This window comes from Canis aureus, chromosome 14 (genome assembly GCF_053574225.1).
Source record: "Canis aureus isolate CA01 chromosome 14, VMU_Caureus_v.1.0, whole genome shotgun sequence".
Taxonomy (NCBI): Eukaryota; Metazoa; Chordata; class Mammalia; order Carnivora; family Canidae; genus Canis; species Canis aureus.
In genome coordinates, this window is record NC_135624.1 from 49,619,874 (window position 1) to 49,641,348 (window position 21,475).

Genomic DNA, 21,475 nt, shown 5'->3' on the forward strand with positions numbered 1-21,475 from the left:
GGAAAAAAAAAAGGCAGTGTTGGCACAGAAGCAAGAAGCAGAATGCCTCGCTGGGAAAGCAAGCAGCACATCAGTAAGATGGTGTTTTTTTGTTTTTTTTGTTTTTTTTTTTTGTCAAGTCACAGATCCTAGCATGCCGCTTGGGGCTGCTGCAGGGTGCTTTGTCCCAGTGCATCTAGCTCACGTGGAACTGATTCCTCTACACAGACATCCCAGCCAGGGCACTGACTCTGGTTCCACCCCCGACATGCCCAACACACAAACACAGGCAGGCAGCGTTATAGCGGGACTCACAGTTCTGAGTAGAGGAAGTGCAGGTTGCCCACGTTATCAATGTAGTTGGCAGGGCTGAGCCAAGGCAGGACCAGCAGCAGAAGCGCCTTCATTTTCCGCCCAGGGTGCTGCTTTCTTCCTGGCCACCTTCTCTCTGTCAGCTGCAGGGGCCCAGCCCAGCTCAGTTCCCTGAAACGACCCTGGCCATATCCCCACAATCGGTAGCTCGTGAGGCATCGGACTTGGAGCCCTTAGATGGAGCCACGCTGATGCATCACAGGCCTGTCAGAGGATCGTGCCCTCTGCTTCTCAGATGGGGCGACAGAGACCGGAGGGACCCACCATGGTTGGCAAGAGGGCTCAGGCTGAGAGCAAGCAGGCTGATGCCCGGGAGAGGGACCTGCCCCTCCTGCAGGATGCCGACTGGTTCTCGGGAAGCAGCTGGTATGTTGACATCACTGGCTGGGAGCAGATGGGCTGGAAGCTGAGCTGCGTCGGAAGAGGGCACGAGCCTGGCCCATTCAGACCCCGCAGGGTGGGTAAGCAAATCAGCCAAAGCTGTCCCCCCAGTTCGCCAGAGGAAGACAACTGTAAGGAATGAGCATCCTTGGACACAGCCTGGAGACGTGAGCTCCAAGGGACCTTCAGGTGGTGCGACAGGGGAGGGTTAAACACAAACCAATGCCGCGTCTCAATGTATATTTAGAATGTGCCTTTAGGATGTTTTACCTGTCCCTGCCCTGACTGCCCTGGCAGATGGAAGAGCAGTGACAGCTTCTCTACTGGTTGGGACACTCGGCCCTTTACACGATGAGGCTGTGTCACTGTCTTGGAGAATACACAGAGAGCATTGATAGACAGACATGGAGTCCTGTCCGAACGATGCACAGGTTCCTGTTCTGCAAGGAGAGAGGTTTCTCCGTTCCTCTTCCTCCCCTGAGTGGCTGACCTAAGCTCTGGCACCAGTCGTAAGACAGTGGGCATTTCACTTAAGCCCTGAGCCTCAGCCATCTCATCTCTGAAATGGAGCTCTCTTCATGCCCTACCCTCTGGGTCCTGCCAGGGGCTGGGCCACACCATCGCTTCCAGCTCTAAGATCCGTGACCCTAGCCCATGCTGTCAACTTCACATTAGGACCTCTTTGCAGGCCAAAGCCCTGTGACGTCCCAGAAGCCCCCGGGACTCCTCTCCTTCTATCCCATCTTCAGGAGATTTGGGCCTTCCTTGCAGCTCGAGACCTAGATCTTCACAGAGATGGCTCAGAGTGATAGTTCCAACTAATGGCACCCAAGCGATCCCAGCAAACCAGACTGGCCAGAGCAAAGCCCACGAGGAAGCCCACAGGGTGAGCTGTAGTGAAACAGGAATTTGGCCTCAGAGAAGTGCATGTACCTGAGGCTGGGCTGAGAGAGTCTAAGCCCAGTGGAACCTGAGAATGCACAGGTGTAACTGCTACAATTTTGATCGGCGATAAGCAATCCTGATGTAAAGCACAGCCTGTAGTCACTTATAGTTTGGTTGGGACTCTCCTTTGAATTCCACTCTCCGTAAGCCTGGTATGCAAGGGTGAGTCAGGGCCCGTGAAAAGGAAGTAAAATGAATTAGCAGCCAAAAGGAAGTTAAAGGTTGGGTATTTAGCTGCTGGAGTCAAACAGACGACTTTGAACCCTAGCTCGGCCTCATCTGAGCTGGGTGACGCAGGGCATATTGTTTGACCTCTCTGAACCACTGGTTCTTTCCATGTGAAAGAAGGACAGTGACAATAGGTCTTAATTATGGCCTTGTCAGGAAAGTGGAAAGAGCTAATGCCTGGAAAGAGCAAAGGGCTCGATGGGTGTCGGCTATTGTTACAGAAATTGTAACAGGGAATTAATAATTACAGTTAATAACAACCCCTGACAGTGACTGACAGTTACTCCGCAGTGACAGCCAATGACAGTGAGAACGTCCAGCGGGCGGCTCAGCCCCTATCTCCAAGAGGCTTTGCTGTTCTCTTCATTCCTAGCCTTCTGCGCTGTTAGGGACGTGACAGGTTACAGCTGCTTCCTGGTTGTGGAGTTTCACAGGGTCCTGGGACGTGACCCTCCCGAGTGTCCAGGATCTGCCATATGGATCAGAGCTCATGAAAATCATGGTGTAGATCCCCGGGTGGTTCAGCGGTTTAGCGCCGCCTTCGGCCCAGGGCATGATCCTGGAGTCCCGGGATCAAGTCCCACATCAGGCTCCCTGCATGAAGCCTGCTTCTCCCTCTGCCTGTGTCTCTGCCTCTCTCTCTCTCTGTGTCTCTCTCTCTCTCTGTGTTTCTCATGAAGAAATAAATAAAATCTTAAAAAAAAAAAAAGAGAAAAGCATGGTGTAGAATAAAGGCTGAGGGTTTCCTAATGCGCTAGATTGTATTCCGATAGTCTTGGACATGTTCAGCTTGCTTCTCCGAGCCTCAGTGACCAAAGAAGGATGTCTGTCCTCGCATACCATTCAGTAACGGATATGAACGCGAAATAAAAACCAAAGAATGGTTTTGTTGTTATTGTTTATGTCGCTACCTGCAAAAACTGCTGGTTGCCTAATATCTGATCTTCCCTTCTTCCTTTCAGTAGAAGCTTGGTTTACTTGGTGGCGGCAACGCACCTTAGCCTCTCTCACAGATGGGTGGCCATATAGTATGAGACTGGTGGGTGAGGCCCAAGCAGAAATTACGGGGTGAGGCATCCCAGAAGGGTTTTTAAAGAGAAGTCCTCCGTTTTCACATTGTCGACTTGCCCTTCCTGCGGTCCTTTCTGCCTGCTTATTTCTACCTGGAATTTGGATGTGATGCTGGAGTTTGAGAGGCCATTTTGGGGCCAGAGGATGAGAGCTAATCTGCAAAGCAGAAAGAGCCTGTATTCCTGATGGCATCACGATGACAGCATCGTGGACTTCCTACCCCCATACTTTCTGTTGTATAAGAAAAATAAAACTTTTACAAAGTTCAAGCAAGATAACTTGAATTTTCTAACATCTGCCAACAGGTGTAATCCTAATACAATCCCTTGAGGATGGGATCCCACCTCCAAATGCTCATATTCTGTAGCTACCTTGCCAGGTAATTGCCCTAACCTTAAACCTTGCACCCTTTGCCTGACCTAAGTTCTATCTATCCTTAAATGTCATCTCAGATATCAGCCATAACCTCCTGGTTTCTTTTCTCTTTTCACTAACCAGGGAACTCCTTGAAGGCAGGCTCTCTACTGGTTTTGCTCTAAACTGCATCTTTGCCGTAGTGCCTAGAACACAGTAGATGCTCAAGAAATATTTGTGGAAAGAACAGGAATTCAACTTGGTTAAGGAGTCAAGTTTTGGGGCCAACCTTACTTCATCAGATGCAAATCAGTGACACAAAACAAAAAGGGACTTCAGGACTTCAAGTGGGCCAAGAGCCACAGCAGGGTCATACAGCAGGATAATAAATGTCCAGGAAGAAAGGAAAAAGGTAAGGAAGATTTTGGGCATGAGTGCCCAGGAGAATGTTGTTTCTTTAGCAAACGGCTCAGAGTGTGATAGAGACTCTGGTTCTCGAGAAGGCAAGGCAGGACGACCGCCTCCTTTCATCTGTGCCCAGGAGAGCGCAAGGAGCAGTTCTCGACCAGGGGGAGCCAAGAAAAATTTGGGTTCAGGGTTGGAACGTCACTGGAAGAAGGTATGCAAAACACAGAGTGAAGATGTTGGGCCTGGCTGACGTGACCTGTAACCTACCCATCTTTCCACAGGACAATACTCCCGAGACCTGTCCCCTGGCCACTGCATCCTTCCTGCACTACAGACAGTAACTGTCGGGGCTGTGTTGAACTCACTGCTGAAAGGGGCCACCTGCTAGACAGTAAAGGTCAAGAGAGGTTCCGGGGCAGTGTCTGGAGAAGAAACTCCCGGGACTCTGGGTGCAAAGTTAATTAAAAAAACAAAACAAAACAAAAATAAAACCAAATCCAAGGAAACCCTCAGTCAGGTGTATCTTGGGCCAGTTATACACATTTTCATGCAAGGCTGTTTACAAAACACCGAACAACCATCTCTTTATTCCTGCTAGTAAATGCTTAAGGGTCAGCTTTATTATCCCCCCCCCACCAGTTATGATCTTCCATAAGACAGAAACTGAAGGGCAAAGGGACGCATCCCATGAAACAATTCAATGGGCATGTGTTTTCAACTTCTCTGCTCTTCAAAGTTCATTGCCTTGGAGGCAGAAATCCTGGTGTGTATAGATTTTTCTTTCCTTCCGGCCTGGCCTATCGTAGATCCTTGATAAATACACACTCAGATGATGATACCACACAAGGAAGATGTGGGCTTGGGCCTAAGACAACGCCCACCGAGGATCAAGGAAGTAAAGGCTTTCTGGGTCAAGAGGGATCTGGGTCAAGAGGGATGCATCGGCCTGGCCCCTACAGCACCTCTGGGAGGTCTCCTGGCAACGGCCTACGGTTAGGAAACCTGTCCATCCCTCGACTCAACAAGCCTATTACCCTCGTGGGGATTCTCTGCAGGAGACCCACACCTAAGAGGACAGAGGTCAGTGGAATCAGCCAGAAGATTCCAAACATGAGCTCACATGCTCAGGCTTACTCTTGCGGGAGAGCCCTCTCATCTAAAGTCAGGAACAGTTGTCCAAGGAGCTGCTGGTTCAGCCAGTCGTGCACAAGCACAATCAGTCCTACATGTTTTGCTTCAGGATTTACATTCAACGCCGGGTCTGAAGTGGTCAGATAACAACGTTTACAGCGATGTTTACAAATGACATGAATCCTGGAGCAACCCGGCAGCGTTTGTTTAAAGACGTGATGCCGCCTGCCTGCATCCTTGGCTCAAGTCAACTGTTAGGATTAGCGTGGGCCTACAGACGGGTCATAAACAGAGATCTTGGCTGAGCGGGAAGATATTTCTCCGCCACGTCTTCTTTTCTAGAAGGACAGTGGCAACATTCTACATGTGACCCATCTCTGCAGAGCTTTGTATTCAAGGAACCCCACTGAAATAAGTTCCCATTCTCCAGGTGGAGAAGCCTAAGTCTGGAGCTCCCCCTGAAGCCCGGGGCTGTTAGAAAGCGAGTGTGTAGGTCCACATCCGGTCACATGCCAATCTTCAAGCAGAACTGTAGTTAAGTCTCCTTACGAGATCGACCCTGAGCCTGCCTAGTTTCTATCCATTCCAATGCCACAAGCCAAAAAGTATCTTAAAAAACTCATTACATTTTAAATACTGAAAATGAGATGCAAAATTTACAAACAAAGCTATCTTCTAGGACAGAGGCGTGACGACACTCTGGTACCTGCGGCCACCAAACTGGGGGTCTCCTATAGAAACGTAAGGAAAACACCTGCCTCCTGGCCACCTCTTGGCATCTTCCAGTTAAAGGGACTCCAGAGTAGTAACAACTTAATCTCAATATCCCTTCCTTTTTTTTTTTTTTTTAAAGATTTTATTTATTTTTCCATGAGAGACACAGAGAGAGAGGCAGAGACACAGGCAGAGGGAGAAGCAGGCTCTCCCTGCAGGAACTCGATGTCAGGACCCCAGGATCACGCCCTGAGCCAAAGGCAGATGCTCAACCACTGAGCCCCCCAGGCGCCCCTCACTACCCCTTCTGAGGAGAGGAAAAGATGGTCCCTTGGCCCAGTTGCTGGCCCGACACCTAACAGGGCTCCAGAGTCAGGTCCCAGATTAGCTCCAAGTGTCTAGTCCTTGCCAATCAAGTGCCCACAGGGCGGGAGGGGAGGGAGTGTATATTAAGCATTTGATGACTAATATACACGATGTATTTTTGGAAACGCTGGTTTCAACCTACTTAGGAAGCTGATGTGTGGGGCAGATCAAGAGCGGGTGTTGAGGCCCCACATCCCTTATGTGGGAGTTTCCCCGTGCACAGGGAGCTGTGGATGGGTGCCTGTGAAAACTCCTGAGGCCTCAGTGTGAAGAGATGATCTCAATTAGTTTCGAGTTCTTTCCTCACTGTTGTTTTTCAATGATGCATATCATTATCAGCTGAGGATTCATCCAGACTTTTCCCTGCACTTCCTGGAGGTGTGTAGGCCACGGTGCCTGTGTGGGGGTAGGGGTGGGCATTGGGGGGTGAATAACATGCCCACTCCGGGCAGCTGAGGGGGCGCCATCTGTCTCTTGGAGACCCCGTAAGACCCAATTGCTTCTTCCTGGCCCTTCCCTTGCCCCACTTCTGGTGTGGACCCATCTCTGCGCCATATGCCATCTTATCTCCAGGTTTAGGGATAATCTTGGCCCCACATCAGTTCTTGAGGAGGAGCTGCTATGTTCACGTTGCCTCCACAGACCACCTCCATTTCTCTCCTCTCTCCCCTCTCTTCTCCTCCCCGGCAGGGCTTCTGTGGTGGGCAGAACAACGCCTGCCCCCACAGACAGCCACCTCCAAATCCCTGGAGCCTGTGAATATGTCACCTCACGTGGCCAAAGGGACTTTGCAGATGTGACTAAATTAGGATCTTCAGATGAGGAAATGGTTGTAGGTTATCCAACTGGGTCCAGTGTAAAAATCAACTGGGTCTTTGGAAGAGGGGGGGCAGGGAGGCCAGAGCCACAGAGGGAGATGTGATGATGGAAGCAGAGATGAGAGAGAGACAGACAGAGACAAGCATCGAGAGAGAGAGAGAGACAGAGACAGAGACAGAGACAGAGACAGACAGGCAGAGAGAGTGGAAGATGATACTGGCTTTGAAGATGGGAAGTGGGGCCATGAGCCAGGGAAGGCAGGCAGCCCAGAAGCTGGGCAAGGCAAGGCAAGGAATTCTCTTCTAGAACAAGAGGGAATCAGCCCCCCCTACCTCCTGATGTCAGTCCAGTGCCCCCCCCACCCTCGGTGGGCTTGTAGCCCTCAGAATTGTAAGATAACACGTATGCATGGCTTCAAGCTCTTGAGTTGGCGATCATTTGCCACAGCAGCAACGGGAAACTCATGCAGCTCCCAAACACAAAGGTAGAGGGTACAAATGTCGGGAGTGGGGGGAATGTGAGGTGTGAAGGGAGACCTACCAGGGCCTTTCTCCACCACCACTCCTCACCTCCCTTAGCCAGCATGCCCCCAACCTTGGCCCCGGCTCTGCACCAGCAGCTGTCAGTATCTGCCTCACTGTGACCTGCCCCAGGCCCACTTCCCTGCAGACAGTGCCTCTCCCCTGTGGGTCAAACGTCCAGCAAAGGCCACCAATAGACTCCCTTAGCCCTTTTTCCTCTGGCCACACTTCCTTCTGGGCAATGAGAAGAGGGGCACCCTCATTTAGGTGCCAACAACGGAGGGTCAGAGGCAACCCACAAACCTGGGTCGGTTGCCTTTTACTCAACATCCTTAGGGGAGAAAAGCGAGTTCACTGGCATGAGTAGCTTGGAAAACAAGTGCTAAGCGTTACACCCGGGCCACTGCCCTGGACGCAAACTTCTACACTAGAGAATCTGTGTGTCCTACCAAACAAAGACTCAGATTCACGGCCTAAGGTATGTGACCTTTAGAAAAAAACACCTGCACCTACCTCTCGCCCTTGTCACGAGAGGAACTAAGGTAAATACTGGCTTCCACATTTCCTCTTACAAATAATTGTGGTATCATTGTTCACCCTCTCTTAAGCACCTTACATGTTCTAAGAGAGGGCCTCACATGAAACGAGGTCCAGGGCTGCCCCGAGGTCATCCACACAGGAAAGCCCAGGAACATGACAGCGTACGTGGACAACATAAGAGGCAGACGAGTAGAGGGGATGATGCTCTCCACCTGCAGAGGTGGTCACACCATCACTCTGCTGCCAGTGTGTCCCTTCGCCAAACGCTTAGCAGAAAAACCACTGGCAGACAGCAGTTTTCTACATTTCTCCACTTAAAACTTAGTTGACTCCCATTCAAAACCTCACATCTCCTCACAGAAGAGTTGGACTTTGTCAATTCCCATACAGAGGAAGTTTTAATAACCGTGGGTCAAATTGGGAAACTTTTTTTTTTCTAACATGAAAAGATACGCAATGGCCACTAGGAAACCTTTTGGGGGCCAGGAGCGTCAGAAAAAGTGGCTGGTCAGATCTTTCCAGGATCTCTGACATTTCAGAGTGCCTGCGTATGAAATAAGCCAGTCACGAAAGGACAAATATGCTATGATTTCCCTTCTATTAGGTTCCTAGAGCAGCCCAATTCATAGAGGCAGAAAGCAGCATGGTGGTTACCAGGGCCCAGCCAGGAGGTAATGGGAGTACTGGTATGGTTTCAATTCTGGAAGGTGAAAAAAGTTATGGAAAAGGATGGCGGCGACCACGGCACTGTACTTAATGTGGCTCTTAAAAATGGTTAAGATGTCAGATTTTATGTTATGTATACTTTACCACAATAAAATAACCCCCCTCCCCTACACCTCTACAGGCCACAACTCTATCATGTGCTGGTTTCTCAGACTGGACCGTAGTTACAATCACCTCGAAGGGTTCCTTGGGGTGAATGCTTTCATCGGCTGCAAGGAAGAAGGCAGAGAAAAGGCATCTCGTGGAGCACCCGGCCCCGAGGACAGCACTGCCCTGAGACGACAGGGATGCTCAGGTCAGGGCTGGCCCACGAGGAGGCCCTACCTTGTTTGAAAGTGCTGCTCCAGGTCACAGCGCTGCACCACCTCGGCACAGTACTCCGAGAACGGGCAGGTCACCATCAGCTTGTTGAGGAGCTTGTTGACCAGGATGCTGGACTTCTTGCAATGCTGCAGCACCACAAGCTTGCGGTCCACGGGGCAGAAGTCCTTCTCCACCAGGAAGTTGGTGAGGCACAGGGTGCAGTAGGTATGTCCACACGGAGTGTCCAGAGGGTCCAGCAGAGCTTGTAGGCAGATGTGGCATATGAGGTCATCGTCCACATCTTCTGTGTAGGCGTAGAAGTGGTTTTCCTCAGGGGAGTGGGCTTGGCCACACACCACACACAGGGGTGCGGGGCTGGGATCAGGGTGACAGGTGGGGTCTGGCTGGCTCATGGTCGACTGGGGAGACGGTCTGGCAGGAACCTGTCCCAGGAAAACAAGATGTCCTCAGGAGAAAAATCGAGATCCTCCAGGAGCCATCCAAAGACCTAAAAGAAGGACAAGAGAGATCATCTTTGTTTTCAGGGGGGCCTGAAGACTCCACTCACAATGGGCTTGAAGACTCTGTCACCAGTGGGCAGGGCCCCGCGCTGTGGTTCAGCAGGCCACTCTGGTGCCCCACATGACCTTGGACAAGGGACCTTGCCTCCTTACGCTTCAGTTTATCATCTGTCCTCGTGGTAATCATGTTTACCTCTAGCAGCCTCATGGTAGGGTGGTGGAAACCATTGGGCACTATCTGGGAAACGCCAAGAGGAACTCAAAGGAAATATGCCCTAAGAAATATAAATTGTTAGTATAATTCAATTAGACCAGTGATTTATAAAATGCTCTGTCGGGGGGCACCAGGTGGCTCGGTTGGTGAAGCCTCTGCCTTCAGCTCAGGTCATGATCCTGGGATCCTGGGGAGCCCCCTGCCCAGCTCCCTGCTCAGCTGGTCTTCTGCTGCTCTCCCTGCTTGTGCTCTCTCTCTCCCTCTCTCTCTCTGTCTGTCAAATAAATAAAGTCTTTACAAAATAATAAAATGCTCTGTCATATAAGGACAAGAAGAACAGTTAACACTCCAATGGCTTTCTCTTATTTTTCTTCCCAACTTTCTCTACAACTCCAAAAATATAGGGCAGCAGAGCCTTCATCTCGACCATCTGGGAAGAAATGAGAGCGGCTGAGTCTGTTGTACTTTCCCTGCGCTGAGAGCACATTTTCTTCCCTCTGCACTTGATCCACCCAGCTGGTCACTTAGTGGTTATGGGGCTCTGGGGCTGTACTGCCTGGGTTTGAATCCCACCACTGCGATGGGCCAGTGATTTAATCGGTATCTGGAAAAGGAGGGTAACAATAGCCTGCCTCCTAGGGTTGCCATGAGGATGAAATGAGATATGAGACGGAAAGTTCTTCCAGTTGTACCTGGAACACAGGAAGTGCTCGGCCAAGGTGAGTCACTATTTTTACATGTATTTGTTGAGTTCATTCTGTCTCCCGTTTTATGCAACTGACCTGGAAACTGAAAGCTATAGTTCCTATAAGGCTCTATTTCATTATATATCTATTTCAACCCAGTAGAGTACTATCACGCCATGTATTTTTCCCCTGGAATGAGAGTCCAAATAGTGGAGATTCTCACATTCCTCGTTAATACCTAGAAGCTTCTGGGAATCATTCAATACCTATTATTTGAGCACCAACCCTGAGCTAGGTAGTGAGCGAGGCGTGGAGGAGACCTTGAGGAGAGCTCTAGAGGACATGCCCTTATTCTCCCGGAGGCCCTGTCCTGGGAGGCAGGCGTGAGCACCAGCAACTGGAAGCCCACGTGACCAGAGCAAACAGAAGTGTGCACTAGGCTACTCTGGGTCAACGCTCATGAGGATGAAGAATCCCACACCCTCTGTCACCCACCACCCCCTCGAGGTTCTTTTATTTTGGAAAACAAGCAGACTTGAGGCCTTCCACGAGAACATACAGACGCATGAAGAAGCCAACAGGAAGCCCGCTGCATTTGGAAAGGGCACAGCATTCCTAAACCGTGGTGCATCTTTTTTCTTTACCAAATTAAGTCTGAAGTTGTTTGTGGGAGCATTGCCTTATCTCAAAAAAAAAAAATACATCGACTTCAAGCTCTTGTTGGGTCAGCTTCGTGTTTACATTTCTGCGCTGCGCTAATATGCCTGAAAGAACACTCTGGTCAGGAGGTTGAAGTAGAATGCCCCGAATGTGAAAACATTTAGAAATCACAGCATTTTATTTAGCATCAAAAGAAACCACAGAAGGCAAAGGTAGAGAGCACAGAGGGAGGGGGTCAAGTTGTTTCTGGTCAAATTTCATGGAAACACACACAGCTGCTATTTGTCCTCAAGGCTGATAGAAGGTACTGGAACCACACAGGAAATGCGTTAAGTGGCATGAAAAACAGTCAAAAAGTAAACACGAAAATGGAAATGGGCCACCCAAAAGATTATCATCCATGATAGGGGAAAAAAGTTCACGTATTTTGAACTTTGACAAGAGTTTTGTCAAACAGCCCCACGTGCTTGGGTCCTGTCCATTCTTTCTCGTTGTGCTGTCCTGGAAAGCTACAGGGAATGCAGTTGTGGCTCTGGTTGTGCTGCTGAAAAAGCCAACTTCACATCTCTGGTCCATGCCCTTACGCGTGCAGTGGTGGGGCGGGGCCAGATTTTTGGCGTTTCAGACTGTGCGCTGGAAAGTGACAGGTGCCTCAGAGTCTTCCAGGGGAGGGAAGATGGGAAGGCAGTTTGGGTGGAGCTACTTGCCTACTTCTCCTCCCCACCCGGTCCCAGCTCCATTTTTATGTCTCCGACACCAGTTTCCTTACAATATTCTGTTGGAAGAACCCTAGCTTCAGAAAAAGTAAGGAAAACAGCAAGCCACCGGAGTGATCCCACAAAATTCCTTTCAGAAACAGAGTTCTAGGACTCTGTGCTAATACAGCAGTTTTGCTTTGTTGTGAGTGGTTGGCTTTTGGGAAAAAATTTTTTTTCTTTACTTTCTAATAGTTTTTGAGCGTGTACCTTGGACAGGGCACTGTCCTTGGACAGGGGGCCTTATATAGACTATGTTATTTAATCCACTCAAATCCCCAGGGTTGTTGGGTTTTGTTTGTTTTCATTTGACAGATGAAGAAGCTGAGATGTGACATGGAAGCCACTTGCTAGTTAGGCCAAAGGGAAACAAAGCGAGAAGTGCTACCAACTCCAGTTTCTGTTCCTAACCATTTCGCTATGTTGTGTCCCAGCATCTTTCCTGATCATGACTGGTCGGAATTTAACCAACCGAATAAAAGAGCCCCAGAAAATTAGGTTTAAAATCTCTTGAGGTGGGATCCCTGGGTGGCGCAGGGGTTTAGTGCCTCCTGCAGCCCGGGGTGTGATCCTGGAGACCCGGGATCAAGTCCCACATCGGGCTCCCTGCATGGAGCCTGCTTCTCCCTCTGCCTGTGTCTCTGCCTCTCTCTCTCTCTCTCTCTGCAACTATCATAAAAAAAAAAATCTCTTGAGGCCCATTGCTAATAGGTTTGTCCAAGGCTCTGATTAAGAATATTCCTTGACTTATACTGACTGCAGAAATGCCTAAGACTGAATGAATGGAAAGGGCAAGCAAAAATGGTGGGTTCTAGCTCTAACCCCAATGCTTTTTTCTTTCCTTTTCTTGGTTTACAAAGAGAAATTTGAATTCCATGGCACTTGTCCATTGAGTACACCAGATTCTTAACATAATATTAATGTAAACAGTCATGTATATATTTTCCAACTTTGCTTCAGACTAAATAAAAACTACACGAATAGACAGAGATTATGAGAGAATTGGCCAAAAAAAAAAAAAAAAAAGTGGTTTGGGCTCTAAAGAAAGAACTAGGTTGCCTTTAAAAATTATGATTAATATTATTTGAGGTTTCTTATTTCTAGTTTACATTTAATCAACGTGTATGATGTATCATGTTTTTAAGACATATGTGTGCCTTGCTGAACAGATAAGAAATTATCCAAAATCATTGTGGCTTAAAAGGTAAACTCTTGTTTTCTTCCAAAAGTAAGTGAGAAGGCCCATCAGCTTTGAGCTCGTTCATGTCACGTAGCTTGCAATTCTGGTCCTGGTTGAGGTAGGGAGACAATCTGGCTTTTTTTTTTTTTTTTTTTTTTTTAGTTTGGAGAAAGAGAAGGGAAGTGGATTCCGTCCTTGGGTATGTGTCTGGAGCAGGGGGTTGAATACGCTTCCTTGGTAGAACCCTATTCTATTGTAGCTTTGGAATGATCTTCTCTGTGTCTCCTGTGATTTGGGGCTGCAATAGAAGCCCAAGGTGACTTTTAGAGATATGTGTAGTTTGCCAATGTCATGGTGAGAAGTGACAGGAGAAATAAAAATCTTCATCTGTGTCCCTCCTCTCTGCTCCCTTTCCTGCTAACTTTACGATCACACCTAAAATGTGTACAGAGGTTTTTTTTTTTTTTTTTAAACTAACTTTCAAATTCTAAACTTCAGCAGCTGACAGCAAAGACACATTCCAGAGCAAATGTGAACCAGCGCTGTGACCGAAAGGGTCATTAGAGGTCCTATGGTTTACTGTCATCTGAACTAAAAATCCAATAGTCTTAAGAATAGCCGTTGGGATTCAACCTGTTTGGAAGTGGGAATATTTCTGCATGGCATAACCTACTAGAACAATGGGGTCCTGATGGACTAGTGTCCTGCTAATTCTCCTTTAAATGCACGCTGGCTTGATAGAAAATGGTTCCTGGAGATAAACCATGTAGTGCACTGGAAAGATGGTGAGTAAACATACCATTTGGCAGGCTGCACTGACGTTTCCACAGTTTCCTCCTACTGAAAGGACAAAGACTTGACTCCATAGCTTCTCTTGAATTGCTACATGAGTCACAGTTTTACAACAACAGTAATGGGACCTCACATTATTAAAAAGAATTCATCCTCATAGTCAAGTTGGCAGTGTGTCCCGCACTGGGACTTTGACCTTGACAAAGATGAAATGTTGAGCCCATTGAGCTCTTTGTGTTGAAAGGGAACTTGAGAGAAGGTTCCTAAATGAAACAGCCCTTTACTACCTTCTAAAATAGATCATCCTGCTTTGGAGAGCTCTAACTACTAGAAGAGACAGTCTGTATATAGTATAAAAATTTGCCTCTCTAGAACTCATGCCTCCCCACTCCCACCCCCACCCCCCCGGGCATGGGTGCCAGTATTATCCTAGGAGCTATTTAGAATATGTCACATTCAAAAAAATATATGTCGAATTCCTTAAGTCCTTTAATTGTTTAATTGCATTTCCCCCCACCCCCCCAGGTCCAGCAGCCTTAGGCTATCTGGCATTCCTTTCAGTTTCCATATACTCTGTGACGCTGACCATTCTCCTCTGCAAACTCCCCAATTATTTAGTGTCCCTCCTACAACGTATGTGTAGAATGAACCCCCCAAACTCTAGGACAGAGTGAAATGGAGTAACTGCACGCATGCCTAAGGCAGTGGCAGGCCACTGATATTGTAATCCTGGCCTGCTCCAAGCCAGATACTGCCCTGAAGCCTGGGGAAAGCTATTAGCAATTCCTGAGCACAGAGGGGAAGAAAAAAATCAAGGGTAATAATGTAGAAAAGTAATGGCTAGGGACACAGTTTAGAAAATGCAAAGATATTTAGTGGCATTAGATGGATTTATATAAACAGAAATTCCTCAGTGGCTAAAGAGTTGAGTATTAGAATCCTCAGCGTATAACCCAATCCCAAGAATGAGTGGTATTTGGGGCTTTGGACTCTCCCATTCATCTGTAAGCATTCCTATATTCTGATAAACCTTGCTGTTCTAACAAGGGAAAAAGAGAAATGGAAACCATTTCAACAAATGGCAAGTCAGAGAGCATTTTTTCTTTCATCCAAAGCACAACATCTATTAACACTCACTGACATTACTAATCAATGAAAAAGTTAAAGAAGTGACAGGCCAAGGGCAGCTGGTGGAAGAACAATGAGATGAGGTGAAAGTCCTGGAGCTCTGGATGCTCGAAGGAAGGAAGGAAGGATGGAAGGAGAAAAGAAAGAAAGGAAAGAAGAAAGGAAGGAAGAGAAAGAAAAGAAAGAAAGAAGAAAGAAAGAAAGAGAGAAAGAAAAGAAAGAAAGAAGAAAGAAAGAAAGAAAGAAAGAAAGAAAGAAGAAGAAGAAGAAAGAAAGAAAGAAAGAAAGAAAGAAAGAAAGAAAGAAAGAAAGAAAAAGAAAGAACAAGGTGCATAAGTGCTGGAAAAGGAAAGTGTCTGAGGAGGTGTCCTAGTCTTCTGGGACCACTAGGTGAGCAGCTCACCAAAGGACTCATAAGCCAGAGTAAGAATTTGCTTCACATGAAAGGACGGAAGTATAATCTAATGCCAGACCTCAAAATGTTCACGAGATAATTGAATCCTGCAAGAGCTCTGTTTTGAGAGCACATCAGTTCAGTGACAAACATTCTCTCCAGCAGGGACTCCGTGACTATGTAAACAGTGTGGGGCCCTGTCCTACTGTAGCTGTGTTGCCTCATAAATTCTGCTGACCTATGTAATGTTGTTCAAAATCTCCTAATCCCTTCCACCACCCCCAGTGTTTTACATAAACACGTAAAGCCTAAGAACCTCTATGCTAGATCATTTCTGAGGGAACTTTCAGCTTCAGGTTTTTTGAGGTTGAGGTTTTTTGTCATTGATGATGCTTTGAAATTTGGATGAAGCTACTAGGGCAGAAGGGTTATAGAATTGAGTTCAAACTGGTCATCAAGGCCACTCCGCAGTGCAGAGATCCCAGTCACTCAGGTACACCGTCTCCTGGACCGTGAAGACCAGACATAGACTCATGGGGGAACCGAATTGAATAGTGCTGGTAAATTCTTCACATTGGTGACCTCATTTCTCTTTCCAAAATAATTACTCGTTGCTTTGTTTGTCTTACCACTGCTCTGGCCCGGCGGAACTCCTAAATTAGATTTTTAAAAAAATTTTTTTTTATTTATTTATGATAGTCACAGAGAGAGATAAAGAGAGAGAGGCAGAGACACAGGCAGAGGGAGAAGCAGGCTCCATGCACCGGGAGCCCGACGTGGGACTCAATCCTGGGTCTCCAGGATTGCGCCCTGGGCCAAAGGCAGGCGCCAAATCGCTGCGCCACCCAGGGATCCCCTAAATTAGATTTTTGTGGGGGGCGGGGAGTGATCATCAAAGTTAGGGCAAGCTCTTTCTCTATTAAACGAAGTAAATTTGTAATTACGTTTTAAATTATAGATAAATTGTGTGAAAATTGGAGGTATCAATTATGTGCCATCAATTTTTATACATATCAACTGTGACCTAAGGGACATAGGAAGATGGACAAATGCTCTGTGGTCTATTCCTTAGCTTACAGGCACATCAGTAATAGGGAGGAATTCAGTGCTTTTGTGGCCTGAACAAAAACCATCACACATGGGATGAAAATTATCTTTTAGCCAAAAGGGTTTGAAGAGAGGGCTTTGGAGGCAGCGGTGCCATATATATACATTGCAGAGGAAAAGGAGAGGGAACAGAAAGAAGGCAGGTGCTTACAGACAAAGGTCAGGGTTAGCTTTGATCCTTCTTAATATCTAAATCAGTGATTTCCAAGAGGGAGCAAGCAATTCATTAATTGGATCTGTGAATGTTGCCTACACTAGAAAGGACAGAAAAAATATACATACAAATGGTCTTTAAGGAGGTCGAAATATCTTCAGGAAATTAAAGGGGAATTGAACGTAAAGGAGACAATGCCTGGAGTCCAACAACTGAGAACATAGGCTGTAAAGTGGGAAGAACAAGGGAGGCACTTAAGTGAAAAGAATCCCAAGTGGCTAGCAGATCTGATACAAGTTTTAGTAGCCCAGGGAAGATCTTTTACAAGCTAGCTGGAGAGCAGCTTTGCCTCTCTTGACCAAAGATTTACTGCCTTTCCCGTGGGTGTCATACTTGGGTTTGTTTGTAAGGACTCTGTCCCAGAAAAAAATGTCCTTCCATCTCTTGGGCTATCAACATGGTGAAATGGTGTTGACCCCCTGCCAACAACAAAAATGAAGGCAGAGTATTTTGCATTGACCAATGGCTCTGGTCATGCAAATAATTTCCATAGGATCTTGGGAAGAGCTAGTGCCAGAGGAGAAGCATGGAAAAGCAGGCTTTTCCACCCAGGGCTGAAAAAAATATGCAGGAAATGATTTTTTTTTTTTTTAACAGAGAACAAAGTGTTATAGAGTGAAAGACAAGGTGAAGGAAGATATTTGAAGTCTCGGCATTGTTTCTGCTGTGTTTCAATTCTATATATGTTCACTGATACCTATTTATTGCATGCTTGGTCTTTGTCTTAAATTCTGTGGGAGCTCCCATAGGGAATTCAATTTTATCTTCTGTGAGTTCAAGTCTAATTAGAGAAAATGGAGCTTACATATAGGAAAAAAAATAAAGCACTGCAAAAAAATACACAACGAATATGGCAAGGAGTATGATTGGCCTACCCCTACCTCATTCAAATAGGAGCCAGGGACAAGTTTTGGAGGAAAAGAGTTAAGAGAACAGTATCATGTGACCCAAAATGGTCAGAAAAGCTCATGGAATAGTTGAGTCTCAGGGTAGATCATCAAAGATCAATGGTATTTGGACACGTGGGAAGAAATTAAGGTAGGGTAAGAACCTGAGCAAATCCCCCAAAGAAGAGAAATACACATACTAGTATTTGGTCACATGATGATCTATATTTGAGATTTTAAAATTATTTATTAAGAAATCAGAGGATTTTGAGTTGGGTAAGAATGTTAGATTCTCCCCAAGTGTAGGAATCCTTTTATGGGATTGGCCTATCAGCTTCCACTTGAAATACCTGCAATGATGGGGAGGGAGGGAGCTCATCAGTTTTCCAACAGCTAAATGCTTTCCTTTGGTTATTTTGTCCTTTCAGTGTCATGTAGTTCACATTCACTCCCTCAAAACATGGCGGCTCCCCCAAATTAAAGAGAAAATTGGTGGTTTCTCTCTTGTCTTTCTTTTTGTCTCCGGTTCTTCTAGCTGTCTTCCTCAGTAGTCAAGGTGGTGATAAAACATCCACCCAGGATGCTCTCTGGTTTGTTAAGTTCCCTTTGCAAACATGGCACCTGGAAGTGGACCCTTATCTCGTTGTGGTTTGATGGTTCAGTAGAGTGGTTGCTTCCCTAACCAAGATACTACTGGTCTTTTCAAACAATATAAGGTGGCCTTTACTAATTGGCTTTTGTAGACACATCACACTATTGACTGAAAAAAATTAATAGGTTTTTAGATCATAAAACACTCTTGTGTTTTGAACATAGAAATAAATAATGGTAGTGGTGAAGGCTGCCAAATCTAATTCTCTTTATCTTTTTTTGAACATATTTCAGCCTCCATGTGGACAAGAAATCACTCTATAAGTGGTGAGAGAAGCTTGTGTATACGAGTGCCAATAAATTTTGTTGTGGGGTGTAGTGTTCAGAATGTTGACCCCCTCCTCCTAAATATCTTGTCCCATTCTAATCCCCAGAACCTGTTAATGTGACCTTATTAGAAAAAAAAGGTCTTTGAAGATGTAATTGAGTTAAGGATCTTGACATGAGACTATCCCGGATTATCTAATTTACCTTAAATCCCCATGACAAGTGTCTTCATAAGACACAGAAGAAGAGAACACACACCCATAGGAGAAGGTGACAGGAAGACCGAAGCAGAGGTTGGAGTTCGGTAGCCACAGGCCTAGGAATGCCTGCAGGTACCAGAAGCTGGAAGAGGCAAGGAAGGATTCTCTCCTGGAGTCTTCTGAGGAAGCAAGATCCTACCAACACCTTGATTTTAAACTTCTAGCCTCCAGAAATGTGACAGGATAAATTTTGTTGTTTTAAGCCACCAAGTTTATGGTGATTTGTCACAGCAGCCTTAGAAAATGAGCACAGAAGGCTATGTATTTCCAGGGGCATTCCCCTAGGAATGGGGTAAACATCCTCAGTGATCCACATGAACACTACATAGCTACATAGCTTAGGGATATGGAAAATATGTTGGGATGGCAGCCACTGAGACTGCTCCATTCTTAAGGATGGTAGTTCTGCCCTCGTTTAGAAATGTTGTAATTTTCTCTTAATCCATTGCTAAGTTAGAATACAAATATCTGGGCAGCCTGGGTGGCTCAGCAGATTAGCGCCGCCTTCAGCCCAGGGCGATCCTGGAGACCTGGGATCAAGTCCCACTTTGGGCTCCCTGCATGGAGCCTGCTTCTCCCTCTGCCTGTATCTCTGCCTCTTTTTCTCCGTGTGTCTCTCATGAATAAATAAATAAAAATTAAAAAAATAGAATACAAATATCTTCAGTGATGATTGTTAAGCCAAATTTGCTAGGGCCCCTGGACAGGAAAGACTACAGATAGACTAGCTGAGTGTGTGTGTTTTGTAGAACACTTAATACACATATAACAATGATACTTAATGAAGAGTTTGAAAACACCGGGTGACTCATATATTAATTTGAGTACTCAGGAGCCTAAGCATGCAGCGCTCTATTCAAAAAAGGCCACGTGACTGACAAAAGCAGTCATAAGCAAGTTATGCAAATCATCTCACAGATAGCCATGACATGTTGACACCTCACCATCATGCATGTGTTCTTGCCATGGACTGTGCCAAGAGGCTATTAAAGAAAATTCCTGGAGAGTTTCAACTCTATTGTCGGTGAAGTCTTTTGCGTGCCCGTGACAAATGCATCAAACATAAGGAGCAAATAAGAGTCACTGGAAAATAATGGTGGAATTTAAATCCACACATTCCAAGGCACAAATGAGTGATGTAAAAAAAAAAAAAAAAAAAAAAAAAAAAAAAAGAAGAAGGAAGAAGAAAGAAAGAAAACAATGCCCTGGTTAATTGGGACAGAACCTACTGCCATGTTCAGTACACATACTACTGTACCAGTGAATCTATCACATCAAAGAGCATGGCTCCAACAGCAAGGGGAAGAAGCTCTTTTAGAAGGACAGTAGAAGAAGGGTAGGGCTGAAAAGAACAGGAACGAAGAGATTATCATTAAAAACTGTGAATCTCAAATTTGGAGGTCATCTTGTCTACTCCCTGCCTGAGCCAGAAATCTCCTCTTCCTCCTCCTTTTTAGAATATAGGAAAAAATAAAACATAATGACTGACTATTTACTGAAAAGTTCATCAGGTGAAAGATAGTGTGCTAAGTACTTTATATGTTTTTTCTCATTTAATCATTCTAATACTGCTATGAGACCAATGATAACCTTCATTTCACAGATAAACACATGTGTTGCTAAAGAAACACGAATTCCCTTTGGCATTCACTCATGCATTTAGCAATACAGACTGGGCACATATAAATATACCAAATATACCCAAGAAAGCAATCGCCTTCAATGACAGGGAACTCAGTACCTCAAAAGGCAACCTACAGGATTTTTGGACAGCCTTGATTCTTAGAAAGTTCTTTCTTACATTGACCTGAGATGCATCTCCCTGCAACTAAGCAATAGGTCACTGTGGTGTCTGTGTTCACTTAGAACAAAATGAGAGAAGACGAAATGGTGAGTGTATGAGGTTTACAGGAGGCAACTGACGGTCTCTGTTTCTGATTTCAGCTAAGTGCAGTTTTTATACTTAACAACTTGTATGGTTTTCACATTAACCCTTATTCTTTGGGGATCCAAGGTGGCTAAATCCCATTAACCCAGGAAGAGAGATGTAGTCTTCCTTCCAAATAGTTTTGAAAAGCCCTTGATAGTTTGGAGGTAGTGTCAGAGGACCATAAATGTGCCACCCACATAAAAGTGAGTCTCTGCTATGCCAGCACATAAATAGCAGGAATAGTTATGTGTCACCACCCAGAGGTCCATGAGTAGTGAGGCGATGAGGAGGACACATTTCAGAGCCTCCCTTGTATGCCTCTCTTGGCGGCATCTTACAGAATGGCCTTTCAAGTAGTCAGAATCCCAGAAGACCCTATTTTCTCCACTCCGAGTGAGGAATTCACGTCCTAAAGGGAGACACTGGAAGCCAGGACACTAGGAATCCCTGCTGTAGGAGAATCCAGTTTATGTAAAAGACCAGGCATTTCGACTGGCAGCTACCCTACCCTGGGGCTCCAAGAGAAGCAAGATCATCTTTGTTCACAGCTTTTCTTTCTAACCCTTCGGGAGCCTTTTGGGAAATCTGTTTTTCTCAAAGAGTCTTCGGCCTTCAACTTAACTACTTGCTCCATCGTTATTATGTCCAAACTGCAGCTTGGCCTAAGAAGTCTAACTTCAACCAATGTGATAATTGCTTCCTACACAGGCACGCCTCGGGGACAGTTCGGGCTCAGTTCCAGACCACCACAACAAAGCGAGCATTGCAACAAAGCAAAGATCACAATAAGGCAAATACAATAAAGTGAGTCAAATGAATTTTTTGCAATAAAGCAAATATCATAATAAAGCGAGTCAAATGAATTTTTTGGTTTCCCAATGTGTATAAAAGTTATGTTTACACTCTACCGTAATCTATGAAGTGTGCAATAGCATTACGTCTAAAAAAGTAATGCATATACTTTAATTGAA

General features: G+C 45.9%; 1 protein-coding gene and 1 long non-coding RNA gene across 6 annotated transcripts in view; one reads left to right on the forward strand and one right to left on the reverse strand.

Annotated features, from left to right (window-relative positions):
* The window catches only part of LNX1 (ligand of numb-protein X 1), a 174,545-nt gene that overhangs the window by 93,711 nt on the left and 59,359 nt on the right, over positions 1-21,475 (reverse strand). For 4 of the 5 annotated variants that reach the window (XM_077848001.1, XM_077848003.1, XM_077848000.1 and 1 more), the window contains exon 2: positions 8,880-9,366. In XM_077848001.1, the coding sequence (XP_077704127.1) occupies positions 8,880-9,271 (392 nt within the window). In that variant the 5' untranslated portion in view covers positions 9,272-9,366. Of the gene's footprint in view, positions 1-294; positions 693-8,879; positions 9,367-21,475 lie in introns of those variants that run through there. The other variant, XM_077848004.1, reaches the window with a different exon arrangement.
* LOC144283648 (uncharacterized) lies at positions 3,279-10,946 on the forward strand. The gene is made up of 3 exons (XR_013352224.1): positions 3,279-3,355; positions 3,475-3,742; positions 8,677-10,946. It is a non-coding gene; the product is annotated as an uncharacterized LOC144283648 (long non-coding RNA).